This window comes from Pongo pygmaeus, chromosome 1, assembly GCF_028885625.2.
Source record: "Pongo pygmaeus isolate AG05252 chromosome 1, NHGRI_mPonPyg2-v2.0_pri, whole genome shotgun sequence".
Taxonomy (NCBI): domain Eukaryota; kingdom Metazoa; phylum Chordata; class Mammalia; order Primates; family Hominidae; genus Pongo; species Pongo pygmaeus.
Window position 1 is genome coordinate 180,328,155 of NC_072373.2, and position 22,258 is coordinate 180,350,412.

Below are 22,258 nucleotides of genomic sequence, written 5' to 3' on the forward strand. Positions count from 1 at the left end.
TGGAGAAAATTCCAGTCTCTCTTCCTCTTCTTATAAGATCACTAATCCTATCAGATCAGGGATCTACCATTATGGCCTTATTTAACCTTAATTACTTCTGCAGAGGCCCTATCTCCAAAAACTATTACATTGGGGGTTAGAACTTCAACATAAGAATTTTGCAGGGACATAAACATTCATTCCATAACAACGTCTCTGAAGCTTGGCTCAGCTGCCTCCTCTGCATGGACCGGTCTCCTACAATCTAATCTCTACCAAATTCAGGGCCAAGTTGAAGGCTCGCTTTTCTTTGACACTTGCTTTGAGAATCTCAGTCTATTGTCATCTTTTTCTCCTTTGAACACCCATAACTGATGTTGTCTTCATTCAGCACAGACAGAGTGGTACGGTAACAGAAAGACCATAGACTTTGCAGTCAGATGCCCTAACCCCACTCACCAGCTGACTAATTCTAGGTCTTGGGTTCTGCATCTGCAAAATGGGAATAAAATCACTGATCAGGCAACACTGATATAAAGCTTCAATGAGATAACATCTATAATATGCCTAGCACTGTAGCTGGCACACAGTAGGCATTCTATCAAACCTCCAACTTCATTGTATCATTATGAATCCTTTTTCACTATCCTTCCAATGACATTAATAGCCAGGACCAAGGAAAGGTAAGATTGGGCCTTGGTGAAGAACAAAACAAAACAACCTCCACTTCCCTCTTGCCCCCGCCCACAAAACAGCAAAGGTAGATGTGTAGTTAATATGCATAATAAGCAGCCAGCTCCCCGTCACTTCCAGACTTTCATGAAGGGCTGTCATTTGTTCTGGCTTCCCTGGCTCGTTGGTCCTGCAGCAACACATGGGCACAAACTATGTCTTATCCATTTTGACCTCCTCACAGACTGTGATACAGAATTTCAGAGAAGGGAAGGAAAGGGAATAATATCTATTTGGTCTGAGAGAGTAGACACTAAATAAATACTGTTGGTTGATTGAAAATGTTTTACAAATGTAAAAACCTTATACAAATATATGATCTCTATCTGAATTTTATCTTCTCTCCAAACTAGAAATATCTTCTCCTATCAAAGCTCAATTTTGAGACTGCAGAAAAAACAAAAAAGCAACTTAAAGATCTTTAGTTCTTATGAAGAATAAACACAGATACAGAGTGTATCAGTTAAGAGCAGTCGGGGAGATGTGGAATGGGGGTGAGGGGGCAGATTGAAAAAAGAAATCACCACTACTACACCTCACAGAAGACAAGAAGAAAATGAATTTCCCATTAACACATTTCAGAAAGCACTTTCCTCCTACCCTGAAGCTGATGAATTACATTTTTAGATAATGTGTAGAAATTTCAGTTTGACATTACCTTCCTCCTTAGTTCCTAGTCTCAATCAACCAGGCCATTCTACAGAGAAGGGAAGAGTGAGTGAGTGAATGTGTGGGGGTGTGTGTGTGTGTTGGGGGAAGAAGAGAAGGCTGCGTGAACAGGGAATTGGTCTTACGAACCAAACAGTCAGCTAAAGTACAGAAATAGAAAATTCTTAAAATACCCAGCCTGATTCACATCCTAGGTAAAAATCCTTTGAGACATCTCTCCTGGGATGTGAGAATACTTTCCTACGGTTATCTGAGTTCGGAAGCAGGGCAGAACTGTCTGATTTGGAAAGTAAGATGAAGGGGAACACAGCCAGGAGGCAAAAGGAAACCATACCTGGTCTGTAATCCTGACTACAGACATCCTGGGAAAAAACTGTGTCGGAAGATGCATAATGTACCTGCACAAACCCTAAACCTCACAGCTCCACTCAACTGCCAACCTGCCCTAATTAGAAAGGATGGAAAGTCTCTGATTCCCCTTGATGAGTGTGTAAGAAGCACAATGATTACATGGTTTACTGTTTGCACTTCACGTTCTGACGTTCTTCAAGTTCCCCTTAATAAGGCAGACTCCAATTCTCCTGTTTTGTAACGCCATTAGGCTGCCAAATCTTCTCCATACCTAAAAATTTTCCACTCACCTCCAACAATAGCCAACCCCCCTTCCCGAGTCAACAAATCAAAACTCTTTTATTCTTCTTTGTAGAATACGTATGACTGCAGGGAGGTGATAAATAAAATGACAGATGCAAATCTGCCTGATTTTCCTCTGAAATCAGGAGATACATCAAATTGTACTAAGTACATTTTCCAAATCAGCAGCAAAATATGCTGATAAATGCTACCATTTGCTGTACTCTTGCCATCACTAATGACTCTCCATCTTATGTGCATGTAGAAAAGTTCATTTAGCTAATCAATATCTTGGGATTTTCTTGGATATGCCTAAATGAGGCTGGGTTTTTATTATGCTTAAATTGTAGGCAGCATCCATTTCAATACAGTGTTTGCACAATAAAGAAAAGGTGAACATATTGAAGAGTATTTCACGAAAAGAGAATATCAGAAGTGAAAAAACCACTCCAAGTCTAGTCTTCTTTGTTTAGCTAAGCAGTGACCTGTTTAATACCAAAAATTTATCTTTTTAATGCACGCTGTGCCATTTTCCAAAACAAAAGATTCTGAGCTCTAATTATGTTTTCTCTGTATTCGAAAATTTCATTCCCTAGGTATACAAGCTGAGTTGGTTTGTAAAAGGGAGAAGTCAGTTTAGTATTTTGGGGGAAACTGCCAGAGATAAAGTATAAATTTGACAATTCACAATTAGTCAGTGCTGGGTTCAAGTACCAGCTCCCTTAACTTGGAAGCTAAGTCACGTTGGCAAGTAATTCAACTGCTCCTGATTTCAAGTTTCTGCATCTGTAAAATGGCCATCATGAGGATTATGTGAGACTCTGTCTACTGATCTCAGCACAATGCTTGGCACATAGTAAGTACTCAAAAGCATTGGCCATTATGATTCTCCAAGATAGCTTGATTTATTATTTAAATAAGCTACTATATTTAAAGCATTATTATAGTGCTCAGTAAACATATTAAGGCACACACACAAAATAAAAGCTGCTGCAGTTGTTCTTATATGTCTGCTTGGTGTTGTAAGAAATCATGCCAATAAACTCATCTTGGGGCTGAATTCACATTTTGGGAGTGAGTTCAAGGAATTTTTATATCTTAGGATTTTTCAGAGCCTTTTATTGTTTATACAGTTATCTCAGAAGTAAAATTCAACCAAATTCCCATAGTGTTCCTATAAGTCCAGTACATGAAAGTATATAAGGTACATTAAAACAATCCAGAACCCTCACTCCCCTCTGCTCTTCAACCCAATAGAATGTACTCTGTCATGACTCAAAGCCTAGATGCTCTAATAGATACTGTGGTCACTGCTGTGGTCCATTTCCCACATCTCACCTACTGAGAGAGACACACTCAGGATTGTTAGCACTTTCAGAAATTCAAGAAAGAACACAAGTTACCCAGTGTTACTGCATCAAAACTGAGTTGGTTCCTTTAATTAGAGTTGTAAATTCAGATACAAAGGCAGCAGCAAAATATCCACCCTCTTGCCCACAGTAGTGAAGGTTATTTATTTGGCCTTATTCTTTTTCCACTAAATGATATTAATTAAACCAAAGAGACATATTATAAAGGAAGAAATGAAGACATGGGTTAGAAGTGGTGTTTAGGAAATGCTGTCTTTGTCCATTGGGGTACAACTCTAACTGACTTAATTTTTTGGTATGCTTAACTTCATTTGACCATGCTGCTTCATATTAGACCACTGCTTCCAAAGAGACACGTTCCAGGGCTACTTCTTTTGTCCAAAGCACAGAGGAATAAAAAATACTTTTGTTCTTTGACTAAAATTTTAGCTCTATTCCTTTGCCTTTCTTTCCTCTACCTAAATCCTTACCCTATCTTTTAAACTTTCCCCAACAGCTCCAGCTAACACCAACCTCATCTCTTCCAACCACCTATAGCACTTACGTATTAATAGCATGTTCCATATACTTATCTCTTAATAGATTCAGTTTTGTTATTGATAATGTTCAGTTTGGTCAGTCCTGTCCTCAAAAACTCCCCTTCAGAGCTCACACTCACCTGAAATGAATAGAAAACTACTCTTAAAAAGTACACTGTGGCCAGGCACAGTGGCTCATGCCTGTAATCCCAGCACGTTGGGAGGCCGAGGCAGGCAGATCACAAGGTCAGGAGTTTGAGACCAGCCTGGCCAATATGGTGAAACCATGTCTCTACTAAAAATACAAAAATTAGCCAGGTGTGGTGGTGGTTGCCTGTAGTCCCAGTTACTCGGGAGGCTGAGGCAGGAGAATCACTTGAACCCAGGAGGTGGAGGTTGCAGTGAGCCGAGATCGCACCACTGCACTCCAGCCTGGGCAACAGAGTGAGACTTCATCTCAAAAAAAAAAAAAAAAAAAAAAGAACAATGCATGGATACACAGAGAGTGACATGAAGTAAAAATACAATTCTTTTTTTTATCACTGTGATGCAAATAATCACACAATGTAAATAGGCAGGTCAAAACTGTTTGTTGTCTTACACTGATTTCTTTTTTCTTTTTTTTTTTTTTTTTTGAGACAGAGTTTCATACTTGTCACCCAGGCTGGAGTGCAATCTCAGCTCAATGCAACCTCCGCCTCCCAGATTCAAGCAATTCCCCTGCCTCAGCCTCCCGAGTAGCTGGGATTACGGGTTCCCACCACCACGCCCAGCTAATTTTTGTATTTTTAGTAGAGACGGGGTTTCACCATGTTGGCCAGGCTGGTCTTAAACTCCTGACCTCAGGTGACCCACCTGCCTTGGCCACCTGAAATGCTGGGATTCCAGGCGTGAGTCACTGCGCCTGGCCTGATTTCTTTCTAGAGATTTTTCTTTTTTTTTTTTCTTTCCTTATTTGTTTTGGGGTGGTAACAAGATAAACACTTATAAAAATGCAAAAAAGGCAAAGAAATAATAATAATAATTCAGCTCTGCTGGTTTCAAGACATACCCTGAGCCACCTAACCTTGCCTTGGTCAAGCCACATGTTTTCTCCCCTAAAATACTGATCACATAGGAACTTGGATTCAGTAAGGCAATCTCAATGTTTACAAAACAAAACCAAAACCGAAATGGTAACAAAACAAAAAAATAAGAAACTAAATCAACTCCTTGGAGTCCATGGGAATAATATAATTTCTACCAGGTATTTGGTGTTCTTTGCCTGAGTTTCTAGGTTGCATGAACTCTGTGGGTCACATGCCACTTCCTTTCTTTTCCCCAGCAGCAGAGGCTGCAGGTAGATGAAGAAGAAAAGCTAAAGACTTAGCTTCCAATGCCATCATGTGTCACGGCTGTACACAAAAGCAACTCAGGATATGCCTTTCTTCTCCCTGGTACCTGGATTATTCTGGTGAGTGTCCTTTCCCAATTGGAAAAAGAAAAATGTAATGTCTCTGAGAAGATAAGTAACAGAGATGTCCAAAAGCAAGGTATCTTAAAACTGGCATTTTCAGAAAATTTGGTTCTACTCTGAAGGAAGACAAAGGCTGAGTTATATCCCCAGAGGATGATAAATATTGTTATCTTTGCTCCCTTTATACACATGAGTCTTGTTTAAAGCCATGGTACATTAGATAGACTCTCCAGAGGGTGCCCAGCAACCTCTGCTCAGCAGAACACAATGTTGCATTGGGTTATGAAGTGGTGGTTAGGCAGGGTCTTTACCCTGTACATGCCTCCAAATAAAATTATGCTTTTGGAAACTAGGGGTGACTCCCAGCTCTACCACCTGCTAATAACTGTGCTGCCTGGGGAAATCACTAAGCTTCAGTTTCCTCATCTAAGAAAATGGAGGCTGTTCTCTGTGTTAAATGAAATAGGGTATGTCCAGCGCTTAGCAAGTATCCAGCACAGAGGAAGTGCTTGATAAATGGTGATGTTTATGTCCTCAGCACACTTAAGTCCACGCCCAAATTTCTTCTATCTGTTCTCAAACGGAGAATTCATTGACAATTCACAGCCAGGGATGAATCTAGCCTGCTGGTAAGGCTATCAACAGAGTCACTTCCTCTCTCTGTAAAGAAATTTTAACATTACAGAAGCCAGAACCTTCTAAGGGAATCCATTACATTCTCTTAGGGAGTGGTTGGGGCTGGAAAATCTTAATCTTGAATTCTTATCTCTTTGCCACCTCCCACCCCCCAATCCTCCCACTGGATATTTAGAACTCCTTGTAAACTTCACAGGATCGAGATGCATTGAGATCTGTAGGAGGTGTTGGAGGAAAAGGGGGGACTAGGATGTTAAAAATCAGGGCAACAAAAATACCCATGATGTCATTTACCCTGACTTCTGAACCACCAGCTGCAGCCTCTCCACTTGCCTGGTGTGATATACCTCACCTCTTCCAGCCTGCATTGTGACCTAACCCCAAATGTTGGCCTCGGGGAGGTCCTCCGCTAGAGCAATTCCCACTCCTTCCCCATTTCCCCACAGCCCTATCTCTCCCTCCTTCTCTGACTTTTAGCATAGCCAATTAAACCTGAACAACGGGTGGATGGAGGAAATATGCTGCATCTATGGAATGGTACAGCAGGGACTAGTTTCACTGTTAATTTAAAATGCTAGAATTAATTAGGTAGTGTAAATGAAGAATTTAATAAGCACTCTTTACAACCACAAGTTTTACTTTTATTAAACACTGCTACCAAATGAGGGCAAATATCTCTGGTCTCTCTCTATATTTCCCTGCCTCATTCCCATAAGCTCTCTACAAATAAAAATTTTTTGGGCCTGAATTTAAGAAGAATGCGTAATTATAAATTTATGCCTGAATTGTATTTCTGCTTTCAACCCCATAAGCTTCTTCTTTAAGCTCAGATGCTACTGTATGTCTCTGCTTGTGCTGGAGAGGGTGCTAAACAAACCAAAGTTGACAATTTTGGTTTTGTATACCAAATTAAAGGCTGTCTTCGAAGCTGTCACTCCTATTCAAATCCACTCGGTGAACTACCAAATTAGCATTCTTTCAGTAAAGGAATCTGCTTGTTTAAACATGTGTCTTTAGAAAACAAGGAACAACACCATGAATCACTACTTCTCAAAAATCTCACTACAGTTCTGAAGGAATTCTGAAAAGGTGATTAATAATATTCGCTAATATAGCTTGCAGAGTCTGTATTTTGAAGGTAAGGCTATACTAAAAATACATTTTCTATATAGGAGTAGGAGGAAGAATCATATGGTTAACTGGTTTTAATTTGGTTTGAATTATCATCCTATTATAGAAAGATTATTCAGGAATCTAAATATTGGCTTTCTGAACTTATGGGAAATTCTGTTTAAGGATAGATGTTCCAGTGCTCTGGTACAAGATCACCAAAGCCTGGCCCTATTTGGAGAATTTGATAGATTTTTTTTTTCTGTTCTGGCCACTTTCCTTGAAGCATACTAGCTGTACTTATAATAATAGATTTATTTACTGAGGGACCACTATGCAGTAGACATTGTGCTAGATGCAATATATCTAGTCTCTCATTTAATCCTCACAATAAGCCCTTTGAGACAAGCATTATCTTCCAGTTTTTCAAATAAGAAAATTATGTCTGGAGTGTTATGTGACTTGTATTTTGGAAAGTAGCAGTGGTATTTAAGTTTTATGATTTTGCAAACTACTTAATTTATAAGGGGAACAGATTTACATGTGAATTATGAGAACAGAAGAATGTATATATCTACACACACACATATAGAATGTATTCTCTGATTTAAAATAAAGATGATGTATATAATGATGCAGCTTCCTTTTTTTAAAAAAAAAAACTCTAGGACAGTTGCTGATTAATTAAACTGTCTAGAGAAAGGGAAACAAAAGTCAATACTCAAAACTGACAAGTATTCAAAGTTGGATATGAATGATTTCAGGAATGGAGTATCAGAGAGTAGCAGCTTCACTGCCATCATTATGTAGCCTAATATATTTCTAAGAAAATATTCTCACTGCCAATAAGATTATAGGGAAACTTTCCCCTGAAGAATTATAGTGTCAGTGTCTGGCAAACATTTGGTTCTCAATGAACAGTTGTCAATTAGGAGAAAATCAGAACCTAAAAATCTCATGTATTGAAGTTGTATAGGGTGTTGATTCACTTTCAAGTAAAAATTCCCTCACATCTCAAAGAGTATCTTCAAAACGAACAGACAGATGAAATAAAACAAAATACCTCAAATGCAGATCTTCATTAAGCGTTTCCCTCCTACTGCAGAGTAGTTGTATTCCAGAATAATCTGCTATCCTTAGGGCCTGTTTCTCCCCAGGGACAAGGGCAGTTGTGTCAACCGTCCACACATCCACAGTGGCCCCCTTTAAAACACTTGTTTCAGGCACATGGAAGAACATTGGGCATACACGAAGCAAATATTGAGAGGAGAAGAATACATGAACAAAAACTAGTGTATAGTATAGGGAGGGCAGAGTTGTGGGACTGGAAACTATAGAACAAAGGGAAGGAATGGCTGATTAAGAATAAAAGGAGACAAAATCAAAGGATCATTTTACATGAAGATGAAGATGTACCAAAATCTTCATCTGCTCCCCAGTAGTACCAATCTACAATAAGGTCTTATGTGGTGCATGTAGTGTGAGTTTATGACTGTGTATCCATGCCGTCTTGCATGCAGGGTACATGATATAGACATTCAGGTGCACCATCACACATGTGCATTTCTGCTAAGATCTGCACATCTAATGGAACAACATAGCTTCAAATCCTGTGCATACCTGTAATTTTGTCTCTCACAAGTTTGCAGGATTCTATTTCACCAATGCTCCCGAAGAGACTCCTGAATTCCTCTTGGGTCATATTCTGGGGTAAATAGTTGACGATGAGGTTGGTTTTGCTGTCATCTGTGGTTGCCCCTGTTTGCATGGGAGAAGGACAGTTTCTGTTGTTGCTAGTGGGTCCATTGCTTGTATTGGATGTCGGACCATTTGACACCTGAGGCTCCATGGTGCTAATTATCTAAATAAAAATAAAAACAATTGAAAAAGCCTTTTGAAATCTCAGACACAAAGTCTCTTTTAAAAGTTTATTTATTTTTTTGAAAAGAAAGAGAAGAAGATAAAGCAAGATGGAGCAAGAGACTGGGTTGTGAACACAGACAATTTAGAAGCATGTTTTTAACCAAAATGTTAAACTCCCCTTTCTATTTTTAGGCCAGCCCATAGATTTTGAACACAGACTAGAATGCAGTAGGAACTCTCCCATTATTTTGTTAATGAAAAGCTAATTCCTGTTTTCATTACACAATCACTCTCAGAAATGTATACTTAAGCCACACCAAATTATAATTAAAATGTAAAGTAATAATCATGATTAAAATTATAGTTCCATTAAAGCTGAAAAAGCTAAATATAGAGGACTACACTCACAAGATCAAATACAGTACCTGTTTATTAACTATCTCATAAAATAAAATGACATTAAATTAAGTGGGGTTGTTCAATATGGGAAGGGTTTAAATTTTCACTGATGCTTAATCACTGATCAAATTTAAGATTTTACAGGTACATGCTAGGGAGCTTCAAAGTCATCTAATGTCTTTTTTTTTTTTTTTTTTAATCTAGCCATTCTGTTATTGTTTCTCCCAGACCTCTAATAAAACAAAAAACATGGAGGCAAACTTTTCTCTAGGTCTCCACGTTAGGTCCAGCACCGCCTGAGGCTGTCCACTCACATATTACTCAAAAAGGACTTTCTCTTGATTAAAATATTTAATTAAACAAAGATTTCTGGCTGGTGTGAATGTTCCAGGTAGCATGCATGAGAATAAAGAAATGAATGAATCCCTATCCTCAGGGAGCTTACAGTCTATAGAGGACAGAGACATATAAACAGCTGGTGTAGGGCAGTGATCATGCAATACAGAAGCAATTACTTCTGCTTATAGGATAGGGAGATTCAGGGACAGTTCTGAGAAAGTGCTAGAATAGGGTTTTATATGAAAAATGAGTTTAAGCTCATGAAGTCAGGTAATGAAGATGCCCTGTATGGGATGACAAACATGGAGAACTGCAAAATTGCAGAGCCAGAAGGCACATAAGGGAACAAAATCTAGCTCAACACTCACATTCGAGATGAAGCCCAGAGATGTCCGGTTACTTTTCTGTTATCATAGAAAAATGGGGGCAAAGTCCAGGCCTGCACCCGGATTTCCTGGCCCCAAACGCAGCTCATAATTCGCAACTTTCCATTTTGTCTTACACCGTCCTCTATTTGTCCATCATAAAATGGCTTCCATCTCCTCAGAAACTGATCATCAGCTCCTTGGAAATGAAATCATACTCTGCCACTTACTAGCTGTGTGACCTTGGCAAGGGACTTAAACCCTAAGAGTCTTCATTTTCCTCATTTGAAAAATGGGAACAATGCCACCCGTATGGCAAAGCAGTAAGAACTGATATGCCTTATGTAAAGCACCAGAACAGTGGTGGGCACATAACCACAATCACTGATGTTTATTAGTTACTCTGCCAATCATCCAATGTGACTTCTCTCACTGTCTCCTCACAAGAAGGCAATGAAGCATATTCTAATATTCTCTACATCTTATAGATGAGGAAACCAAGGCAAAGCAGACATCTGATAACTAGTAGCTTCCATTATTATTACCATTTGCCTGCTCAGAGGATTTAGGGGGGAAACATTTTCATTTACTATAACATACATGCAATAAAGTGTATAAATCTTAAGGGTACAACACAAAGAATGTTTACAAAGTGAACACAATTCACAACTGGGTAATTACCTTTCAGATCACAATACAGAACATGACTGGCACCCCAAATGCCTTTCTCAGGTTCTCACCCCTGTCATTTACCTCACCCTTCAAAGGTAACCACTATTCTGAATTCTAGTCCACAGATTTGTTTTACCTATTTTTTTTACCTTTATATATATGGACTCATACAACACATACTCTTTTGTGCCTTTTGACACATATATAGAGTGTCATCTGCTCTGTTACATGTAACAATGCATTGTTCTTCCCACTGCTATAGCAATTTCCATTGTGTGGAAATATTACATTTTATTTATCTGTTGATGAACATTTGGATTGTTTCTAATTTTGAACTACTATAGATAATGCTGCTATGAGCATTATGTACAAAATTTTGGTACAAAAATGTACATATTTCTATTGGGGATAGTCCTAGGATTCTATTTTTGGGATCATAGGGTGTATGTATACTCAGCTTCAGTAGATACCGCCAACAGTATTTCAAAGTGGCTGTATCCATTTATATTCCCACCAGCAGAGTATGAAAGTTCCAGTTGCTCCACATCCTCATCAATGTTCAGAGACTATTTTTGTTTTTGTTTTTGTTTATTTTCTCATCTGAAGCAGTGCTATAGTAAAAATGGAATGAGTGTTTGAGTCAAGACAACAGGTGATTTAAAATCTGAGTTCTAGGCCAGGTGCGGTGGCTCATGCCTGTAATCCCAACACTTTGGGAGGCCAAGGTGGGCAGATCACCTGAGGTCAGGAGTTCAAGACCAGCCTGACCAACATGGAGAAACCCAGTCTCTATTGAAAATACAAAATTAGCTGTGTGTGTGTGGTGGCGCACGCCTGTAATCCCAGCTACTCGGGAGGCTGAGGCAGGAGAATCACTTGAACCTGGGAGGTAGAGGGTGCAGTGAGCCAAGATTGCGCCACTGCAATCTAGCCTGGGCAATAGGAGTGAAACTCCGTCTCAAAAAACAAAAAAACAAAAAACTTAGTTTTACCACTTATTAGCTGTGTGATCTGAGGCAGGTTACTTCAATACTCTGAGCCTCAGCTTCCTCTTCAGCAAAACTGGAATAAAAAGCTTGCCATACAGGGTTATCTTCAGGATGAGAGGTAATGTACATTAAATGTCTAAAATACAAAGGGCCCAGAGGCATCATAAGGATTATTCCTCATCATGCCCCACGTAGGTGAGTGTTATTCTAATTCTTTCATCTTCTGATGGTCACAAATGATAAATGAAACAAAAAGGAAAACATGGCTCAAGAGGAACCAAGGAAATAAAGCAGACTGAGAAAGATGGGGAGCATCTAAGATTCTTTACCATCATGTAAGTAATTTAAGTGGCTCCACTTCTCCCATCACCAGAATTTTCTTCTTGGCTTCAGGTCAACTTTAGGATTCTAGAAGGCTGGTCCAGACAGCAAGGAGAAAGCAAAAAGCTTCTGAGAAGAATCTTAAATCAAGCTCCCCTCAGGACTGATAGAAGTTGTACCCAGCAAAGCCTATTCAGCCACTTTGCCTTCGAGGCAAGTGTCCAGGAAAAGAATCAGGGAGATGGTCCCCAGGGAAGGAGGCATGCTAAAGGGATGGCATTACAGAGCATCAGCACAACTCCTGGCTAGGAGGCAGGTTTCAGCTCTGCCAAGCTGTGGGGCCTTCTGGGTCTTTGCAGTGCCTCCATTTGCTGTGTTGTCTCAGTGCTTCACTGAGTCAGGTGTCCAGGCAACAAACATAAGAAGCACTGCCAACTTGATAATGAACATGAAAATCAGAATTTATCCATTCAGGAGGCCCGACTACTACTTCGATTTAATGGCAAAAACCCCCCAGCCCCACAATCTTTAGAAACCCTTCTCTGTTCTCTACCTTTTTCAGATTACCCTTCTTTCAGCTCCCTGACAAACACCTAGAAAATATCCCACACCAAGGCAGCTTATTTGGTGCTAGTGATGGAGTATGTGGAAGAATTTCATGCTGAGATTCTGTGGGACCAAAACTCATAAAGGTCACCTGACAGGTTCATCTTTTGTTTTCAGACACGTGGTGAAAGCCAGCACTTGTCCATGTGAACATCTCACAGGTCCACCTCCTCCAGGAAGGCCTATGAAGTAACAAGGCTGCAGCAAAGTAATTTCAGTCCCCCCCATCAGCTTTGTGGCCTTCCTTGCATTCTATGTGGATTTCCTAATTTATGTTGACTCCAGGAGGTGAGTCCTATCTGTAGATTAGACAGCCCAACTGGTCCCAACTAGCATCTAAAAGGAGCCATGAGATACAATGCTCACTACTGAGCTACCTTAGCTGACCACATCTATAAATTAGGTCAAGTCATTCTCATCCAATGTAGATGGAGCTCTCTTTGCTCTGCATCTACACTACACAGTTATTCTTTTGTGTATCCAGAAGGAACTGATGAAAACACACAAACGGACACATACAAAGAGAGTTTTCTCAATAAAAGTGTACTGTCTGAAAGCTGAGAAACATTTGCAAATGTGTTAATATACATCCTATAATAAGACCCCTCACAGGTCTTAATAATGCATCTTAGGATGCAACACAAGCTGAAAAAAAAATCAGAATAAAACATCAGAATCAAATCTGACATGTGAATGAACCAAGAGGATTTTAAAACATTACCTGGAAAATAAGAGAAGTTGCCAAGATGTAAAGATATTAAATGCACGAATATGAAAGTACAGCATTTTAAGGTTACGTGATAGATCTCAAAGACAGGACACCTGTTCTCTCTGCTTGGGAAACAGAGGGACAGAACAGGAGTAGAAAAGATGTGTGTTGGTAGAAAGCACATCCTCCAGTAAGTACAGAGGCTGGTTGGGCAAAATCAGAACACTTGCTTCCTCAGGCTAACGCCTTTGATATTCTAACAGCACAATTTTCATTGCAAATAAATATATCAGTTACTCAAGTGTGCATATGTACTTTAATGAAACATTCTGTGTGGGTCTCACAGCCAACTTTGCAGCTGACCAGGTTCCAAGCCCCTGACTTGCCCTCCTTTCCTCATTTGAATAGCAATTAAGAACAGAATTACAGTCAGCATCCAGGATAGATCATTGAGGAGGTTCAGTTGACTTCAAACTCTAATGGTTGTACAAAGCACTACATTAAATCTTTTATGTTTCTGTGATATATTTTAAGAAACATTATACAGGCAGAAAATTTCAGGGATAAACTATTAGAGCGGTGCACAATAACGTAGGCACTCAAATCCTGTCATTGTAAATGTCGATGGTTTGAATGACTAATTACTCACACTCAACGCATTAACCTCACCCCTCCCACCACTCTTTTCTGCAAAGTATACAACAAAAGCAAGACGGAAGGCTTCAGACGTGCAGCTGCCGGATCATCACCAGGGTCGTTTATATCTGCAGAGGGGAGGTAAGGAGCAGAGGCTCAGCCAGCCTCCTGCTCCTGGAAAATAAAAAGCCACCCCTCTGTTCCCTTCTGGCACCTCTCTCAACACAATCCAGGCTCCTTTTGTCTACCCAAGTTACCTGTAACACTACTTCCTGGATATGTCAGGTCATATGCACATTTAAAAAGGGTTTACTTCCACTATGGCTAGATCTGGGTATGTTCGATAAACAGAGATGGAGCCGAGATCTGTGCTGAACTCTGGGGACACAGAGATAACAAAGACAAAGAGCAGACCCTTCTTGAGTTCACAGTGTGGATGTGCAATAGATACCAGAGAACATTAGGGTCCATGAAGCCCAACCCTGTAATTTTAAAGTGGAGGACCAGAATGTACTTCAACAGACATGTGGAGACATGTCTACCTCCATACTTTTCTGACTATAGCACTTTACAGTTCATTATAATTCATGACCTGAACTGTGAGGTCCACAGCACAGAGATCACATCTGTTTTGTTTATTACAGCATCTCCTGAATGTAGAATAAAGCCTAACAATTGGTAGGTCCCAGATAAAGGACTGTAGAATGAATGAAAGTCCTTACATGTCCATTAGCTTACTGGATCTCTCAAACAACCCTGTGAAGTACAAGCCAATAAAGTATTAATATCATTCCCATTTTACAGATAACAAAAGAACAGTACAGGTAAGCAACCAGTCACCTATTGAGCACCTATTATATGCCAGGCATACACTTAAATATTATTTCAAATGCAGATTTTTTTTTCAATTTTTAAAATTGTGGTAAAATACACATAACAAAATTTGCCAACTAAATCGTTTTAAAGTGTACAGTTCAGTGGTATTAAGTACATTCATATTACTTTGCAGCCATCACCAGAATTCTTGTCATCTTGTAAGTCTGAAACTCTATACCCATTAAACAATACCTCCCCATTCCCCTACTTTCCCCAGCTCCTGGCAACTACCATTCTACTTTCCATCTCTATGTCAAATGCAGATTTTCAGAAGCACTCATTAGCTGGGTGCGGTGGCTCATGCCAGTAATCCCAGCACTTTGGGAGGCCAAGGTGGGAGGATCACATGAGATCAGGAGTTTGAGACCAACCTGGCCAACATGGAGAAACCCCATCTCTACTAAAAATACAAAAATTAGCCAGGCACGATTGGGAGGCTAAGGCGGGAGAATCACTTGAACCTGGAAGGCGGTGGTTGCAGTGAGCCAAGATCATGCCACTGCACTCCAGCCTGGGTGACAGAGTGAGACTCCACCTCAAAAAAAAAAAAAAAAAAAAAAAAAAAAAAGCACTCATTCAAGCAGGAGGGTTAAACCTTTGGCTGGCATGGGTCTACTATTGGATGCTTTGGCCCTATATCCTCAGAAAACCTATTGAATGCCTTGGCCCTATATCCTCAGAAAAATGTACACTCAAACAGCATTTTATGTTCACTAAAGCCAATCTATTATCTCCAGAATGAAAGTTCCCAAATTGTTCCTTCCCATTCGAACCTGCAGCATTTTTGGAGCACCTCTGTGTAGACTAGCACTCTTTCACTTCTTGATAGGAAAGTTTAGAATACGGCCTTACCCCAGCCCTTCCACTGACATACCCTCTGCCCACTACCTACCTCACACCAAGGTGGCTGAGAACTGTTAATTAAGCATGTTGGCAGCATATAGTGTCTATCATCTTCACTCGGCCCCTCCACACTTTTATCTCAGCCCTATTTAATGAGTCAAAAGGAAAAGAATAGAACCTGGTGGTTCAGGGCAGCCTTTTCTCTTACTGGTATAAAAAGGACTCAGTGAGATAATGTACATGGAGCACTCAGCACTATTCCTGGCATGGTAATCCCTCCACAGATGCTAGTGGTGACTGATGCTAATATTATTAGAAGAGAACAAGGAAAAAGATAAAAACCAATACCTAAGAAACTAGGTTAAGAGTTAGACAAGAAAAGCTGATTAGCAATATAATCAAAAGTAAAACCTTCCCTTACTTCCCAAACCACTCTTTTCATATGATTTCTTGCTCTCAGAATTCATTAATTTACTAATCAAATAAATATTTATTGATGAAGGGTCCACATGTCAGAGAAGAGACAGCAGCATGTCTTGTGACCAGGAAAATCTTTGAAGTATATTAAACAAGACTATTCTAAAATCTAAAAGTGTACGGATGTACTAAAAATGTATTTGAAGCTCCCTTAAAACTTTTTTTCCTTCTTTCCTTCCTTCCTTCCTTCCCTTTTTTTTGACTGGGTCTATGTTGCCCCAGCTGGACGTGAACTCCTGGGCTCAAGTGATCCTCCCACCTCAACCTCCTGAGTAGTTGATATTTATTCCCATTAGCTCATGATTTTCTTACACCTCCTTCCATCCTCCACTCTTCACAAAGCTTTAATTTTCTCAAGTTTGGGGCAATCAGGCTAGAGTTACAGGATTGATCCCCCTCCTCACAATGGAGGAGAATCATTGTTGCTACCATAGTCTTCTTACCATCCTGCCAACCACACCATATTTTGTCCTTGTCCTAATATTTTCCCTAAAAATGGTAGTATAAAAATAAAGATGGAAAGTCCCCAAACTGTTCCTTCCTATTCAAGCCTGTGACATTTTTGGAATACTTCAGTGTAGACTAACACTCTTTTACTTCTTAATAGCAAGGTTTAGAACCCTATCTTACCCTATCCCCTCCACTTTACCTACCTACGACCCCACTTTATTGTTTTGCATTTAGATATTTTAATCTAGTTAACCTACACCTACTTTCAGGATTTACTTCATGAGGCAAATCAAAGGTTACAACTTTACATTACAGGAACCTGACCTGATATAGAACTCACTACTGACATTCATCATCTAAGAGCCCATTGCAGGGTTCTTGTACACCTGTCACCATACTTTTGGCAGTCCTTAACTCCTGGTTTTCTGGGGGAGATATAGCCTCACTGCACAATTCATGCAAAAGTTTCAAGAGGAAAGAACCAAAGAAGGTCACAGAACGTGATGTTTCTTTTACAAATACCCTTATCCTCTACTTTCAGCTACCTTTAAATGTCAGTATTCCCAGAAACGAGAAAGATGTTAAAGGAATGTACCGATTGCAAACATGTCTCAGGTGTGTACACCTGAGACTCACGCATGTATTTTATTAAATATTTTAATGAGTATGTAAAGGTGTTTTCTTTTACCATGTTGGAAGGATTTTTGAAAATATATGTATAAAGCTAACCCTTATGTAATAGGACAAGCTCTCTCAGGTGCATGAAGAATAATGTTTACCAAGGGCAGTCACTGAATTGAACCATTAAAGAAATAGATTTAAATTATTAATGAGAACAAAAATAAAAGTCCTAATTCTCTTTGTAGGCATTTCCCACTTAACCCTTGTAAAATTCTGACATGCAGTATGTTAGACTCTGGTGGATGCAATAGCCCAGACTACTGCATCTCACCCGCCTTTCCAAGCCTGAAAAATAAATTCCCAAAGTTAGAAAATTACACAGCAGGCTCTGTGTTCCTGAAGACAGACATTATTTTTTTTTGGTAAAATTCCTCACTTCTCTTCTTGCTCCTTAAAAGATACTAAAAATGTCGTTACAATTCCCCAATTTCATATTTCTTTAAAGTGTCTTAGATCAGCTCATAAAATCTATTCTCTCCCGTCCTTCTTTTCAAGAGGCTTTAATTTGCTCAAGTCCCTTCAGGTTAATATTTTTTTTTTGAAATGCAACACATTCCTGGTTATGATTCAACTGTGAAGGAGACATATGTTATTAATGGGACCCAAGAGGAGGGGCTGAGACTGATGATCTGATAACTCTAGGAAAAGGGAACTTGGAAATACCACCCTTCCAACCAAATTACAGGTGATGACTCACAAAGACCACTGGACTAGGGGACTGTGGCTAAAGACTGCACTCATGTTCCCCAAAACCATTCATACCATGTTTCTGTAGCTTCTGCCAGAAGGTAACTAGAAAACTCTAGAAAAAAATATTTAATTCCATCCAAGAAACACACGCTGACAACTTAATAATACCTTTGGGCAGATGCACAAATAACCTGAAAGACCTATTTACTCTGGGAAGTTATGTGGTAATAAATTCTCAGCATATCCTTAAAACAAGTGTATTCAATTCAACACAAGTTTATTGAATGCAATTATAAGCCAAGGCATTCTTCTAGAAGGTGGGAAAACAAAAATAATTTGGTCCCTACCTGTAGAGGGTTGAAGCTGGGAGGATGACAGAGGAGGGCAGGCAAACAAGTAATTCATTAAAATCAATTGTATATCCCTTTGTTTTAAGCAGTCCCCTTCAGAGTTTCTCAAATGACACCCCTCCTCAGCAAAAGCATGTAAATCATATACACTCAGACTAATCCTACCTGTTTTGATACTGAACTGACAGTCCTTTTCCTGGTATAAATGCCTACATCCTAAACAAATGACTTGTTTATTTGTCAACTCTTTGTTTTGTTTCTACAATGAGAATATAGTGCTTTATAATCTAAAAGGAACTTATATTTGTAACAATGAGGTAAGTGTGAGGCATCCCTTCTTTCAAACAGCATCTTCTGCTCTGGAGATGAACACCAGGCATGCCAAAAGTATTCGCAGTGGTGGTAGTCAGGGCTTTTAAAAAATCAGCAGCCACTGGAGAGAATAAGAGGCATTAATACTTAAAATAGCAGGGCCAGCACGGATATGAAAAGCATAATCAAAATTTAATTTCTCATAGGCATCATTCTCAAATTCACAGAAATCCAAGTTTTAATCTTCTTCCCCAGACACATCACACCCATTTCCCCTCCTAAATAAATACTGGCCTCCTTTACATTTTACAGTGTTTCTTTAGAGCTTCATTTTGGGCCTCAGATGATTTCCTGGTGTGTCCATCCTGATGCAGTTCTGGTAAGACCCCTGGGTATTTGGTTTTAACTGACTTTTACAGCAAACTCTCCAGAGCTGAGGGACAGCTTGACCATTCAGCACATTATAAAGATGAAGGAACCTTTCCTTCATCCCCCCACAATTCAGTTCTCTTTTCCAAAATGGCCAGTAAATAAATAAATACAGCGTCGTACTTTCAATAAGCTTTCTCTGTTTAAGTCAGATTTGAAAAAGACAAATGTTTGCATTTTAATAAAAATACAATTTTGTGGGCAAGCTCAGCTTTCCTGCAAAAGTATCAGCTCTAATAAAAAAAAAAATCGATTGGAAAACAATTCCTTCCCATTCTGCTCCCTAAGTCCCTCTGAACTCTGAAGATTTAATGTGGATAAAATAACTAAAATGCCTAATAATAACCTCTGGATACTTGTTGGGATGGGAACCAGTTGTGATGGGAAATACATTATCTTCATCTTCCATACAAAGAACAGTCTTTCTCATAATTAATGAATCATTTGAAAAACTGCCCACAAACTGATTAAGCCAGACTTATCTTTCCAATTAAATGCATAAACAATAGCCAATGGCACAATTCATGTAAACATTAGTATTGTATATTTATAAAATGCCTGGCTAGTAGCTCAGTCGCAGCAAACTCTTGAGGTTTATTTGTAAACAGCAATGTGCTATTCCACATATGTATCATGATCTAAAGCATTAGGTCACATCTCTGAAATTAAGTTTTATGCACACTCAGATTAAATTCTTCAGAAATCTACATAGAAATATATTTTATTTTGAAAATTAACACTTGTTTTCTTAACATAACCAGGGTGAGGAAGAGGGGAGGAGTAAAAGGGAGTAGAGGGAGTTTGTCTCTAGAAAAATCTGTGTAGAAGTCTTGTTCTTTTTAAGAGAAATTGTGTAAGGTCAACGGCTCTTCTAATTGTGCAATTCAAAAAATTAAGTCATTCTGAAGGTAAAGATAACAAGTGAAATAAAATGGTTCTTAGCACCTCAATGCATATATAATTGGCCGTGATAAATTATACTCATGGACAATTCATATAGCCTTATATAGCTACATGTTCATTCATGAAAAGATCCTGAATGTCATTCTGATAGAGTAGTTTTAAATCTGAAAATTACTTTATCACACTTGAAAGTTTATTGTTAATTTCTCCCTTCACTGCTTTCTTCTTTCTTTTTCTTTCTTTCTTTCTCTTTCTTTCTTTCTTTCTTTCTTTCTTTCTTTCTTTCTTTCTTTCTTTCTTTCTTTCTTTCTTTCTTTCTTTCTTTTTCTTTCTTTCTTTCTTTCTTTCTTTCTTTCTTTCTTTCTTTCTTTCTTTCTTTCTTTCTTTCTCACTCTCTTTCTTTCTCTCTCTCTCTTTCTTTCTTTTTATAAGAGATAAATGTTAGAAAAAAAGAACATTTTGACTTGATAGGAGAACTTTATCCCTCAAACTTCCTCTGAGGGCCAGTTGGATACCATTGCCCCTAGACATTCCCTGGGAAGGTAGTGGGGGCAGGAGTAAAACTGGACTCCAACAAATCAATGTTGGTGAAAATTCAGGCCTGGGTGAGGAGAAGTGTGCCTTTGAATTATTTGTGGGCAACATGTTTACATGGAAACTAGAAATTTAAGGTTTGCAACTGTCAAGTTCTAAGATGCAGTGAAATAGTCTTTCTCATAATTATGGGTATAAGGATAAATTGGCATATCTCTTCTTATGTTCATATTCTTGGACCCACTGGTCCATTCTGAAACTCAGAAAAGAATCCAAAATTCTGCATACCAAAAGTACACACAATGAGTTATATTAAGAGGAGTGAGAAAAACGGAAACAGCCCAGGGGTCTAACAAGGGGGATGGCTAAATAACTCGTTGTGCAGTTTTTTGATACAGTATTCTGCAATTGTTAAAGTTATGTTTATAATGGGTTTTTATAATGTGAGAAAATGTATATGATCAATGTAGAAAAAGAAGTGAAATAAAAGATTGATTATCTCAATTATATAAACAAGTACAGAGTAGGAGGGAAAATAAAAAACACTACAATAAATGGCAGAATTACAGGTGATTGTTACACTTTTCTCCATCTTTATTTGTCAACTCTGTTTTGTTTTTACAGTGAGAATACAGCAGTTTTATAATCTGAAAGGAAGTTGTTTTTTAAAAAAGAAAGAAAATGTCAAGTCCTTCAAACCAGTTTGGAGCCACAGTACTAAAAATGATTCTCTCTTCTCCCCAGAGCTATCCTGTAGGATCTCTCCTTGGACACACTCTGTTTGTTCCTACATTAGGGTACTCCTGGGAGCCCAAATGAATAAAAATCACATTTCTAGAAACAGTCTCTGGTTCAGTCTCCCCTTCACCTAAATCACTGTGAATTAGCAGGGTTACAATCTTAAGTCTGCCTATCGCCTGGCAGCAACCTTCATGAGGACAGCAAGGAAAGAAGATGATTTATAAGAAAACCATTCCCCGGATCAGGGAGTGAAAAGTACTGATCCGTTCTAAAAGCTCCTGCTGACAAACTCTGATATTATGAACATTTTGCACTTGGACAAAGCTCCCACTTTTGTTAATTACATGGTTTGAGCAGGAGTCTGCTTTCAGGATCTGCCCAATCACACAACAGCCATTTATTTTCCCAACTGCAGCTGCCAAAATTTCCCTGATCTCTGTTCTGTGTTCCATCTTCAAGGACATCTTGTGAATGTATGACACTGTCAAGCGGCATTCCATACCACGCCTTTTAAGCTTCTCTCTCTCTTTCTTGCCTTTGAACATCCTTCTAACATGTATCGATTAAAAATATCATGAACAAGAAGCAAGCGAAGTAGAAATGGAAAAAAACAAACAAAATCCAGAAACCACAATTACCGGAATACTTACGTCTGCTCTGAGGCAAGCACTTTTTATAACATTAAACCACTAATATTCTCTGTCCTCTGCGTGATGGGTTTGCTTTTGTTTTCAATATTAGGAAAATGGGTGCCAAATCTATAGTTTTCTGTGTGTAAAGAGCATAGGACCTCACTGCAAACTTGTTTTTTTTTTTTAAACATAAATTTTACTTCTGAATTTATCTTTTTAAAATCCTCTTAGTTTCCCTTAACTTCACTTTCTTCATTGTTCTATTTTTTTTGTCTGTTTGTTTTGAGACAGAGTCTTGCTCTGTCCCCAGGCTGGAGTGCAGTGGCGTGATCTCTGCT

At 38.9% G+C, this 22,258-nt stretch overlaps 1 protein-coding gene across 20 annotated transcripts in view; it reads right to left on the reverse strand.

The window, feature by feature from the left end:
• The window catches only part of ELAVL4 (ELAV like RNA binding protein 4), a 154,459-nt gene that overhangs the window by 48,891 nt on the left and 83,310 nt on the right, over positions 1-22,258 (reverse strand). For 17 of the 20 annotated variants that reach the window (XM_054488632.1, XM_054488601.1, XM_063656332.1 and 14 more), the window contains one exon: positions 8,724-8,964. In XM_054488632.1, coding sequence (XP_054344607.1) covers positions 8,724-8,964 — 241 coding nt within the window. Of the gene's footprint in view, positions 1-8,723; positions 8,965-12,059; positions 12,147-22,258 lie in introns of all 20 variants that reach the window. The other 3 variants (XM_063656395.1, XM_063656349.1, XM_063656345.1) reach the window with 1 other exon arrangement.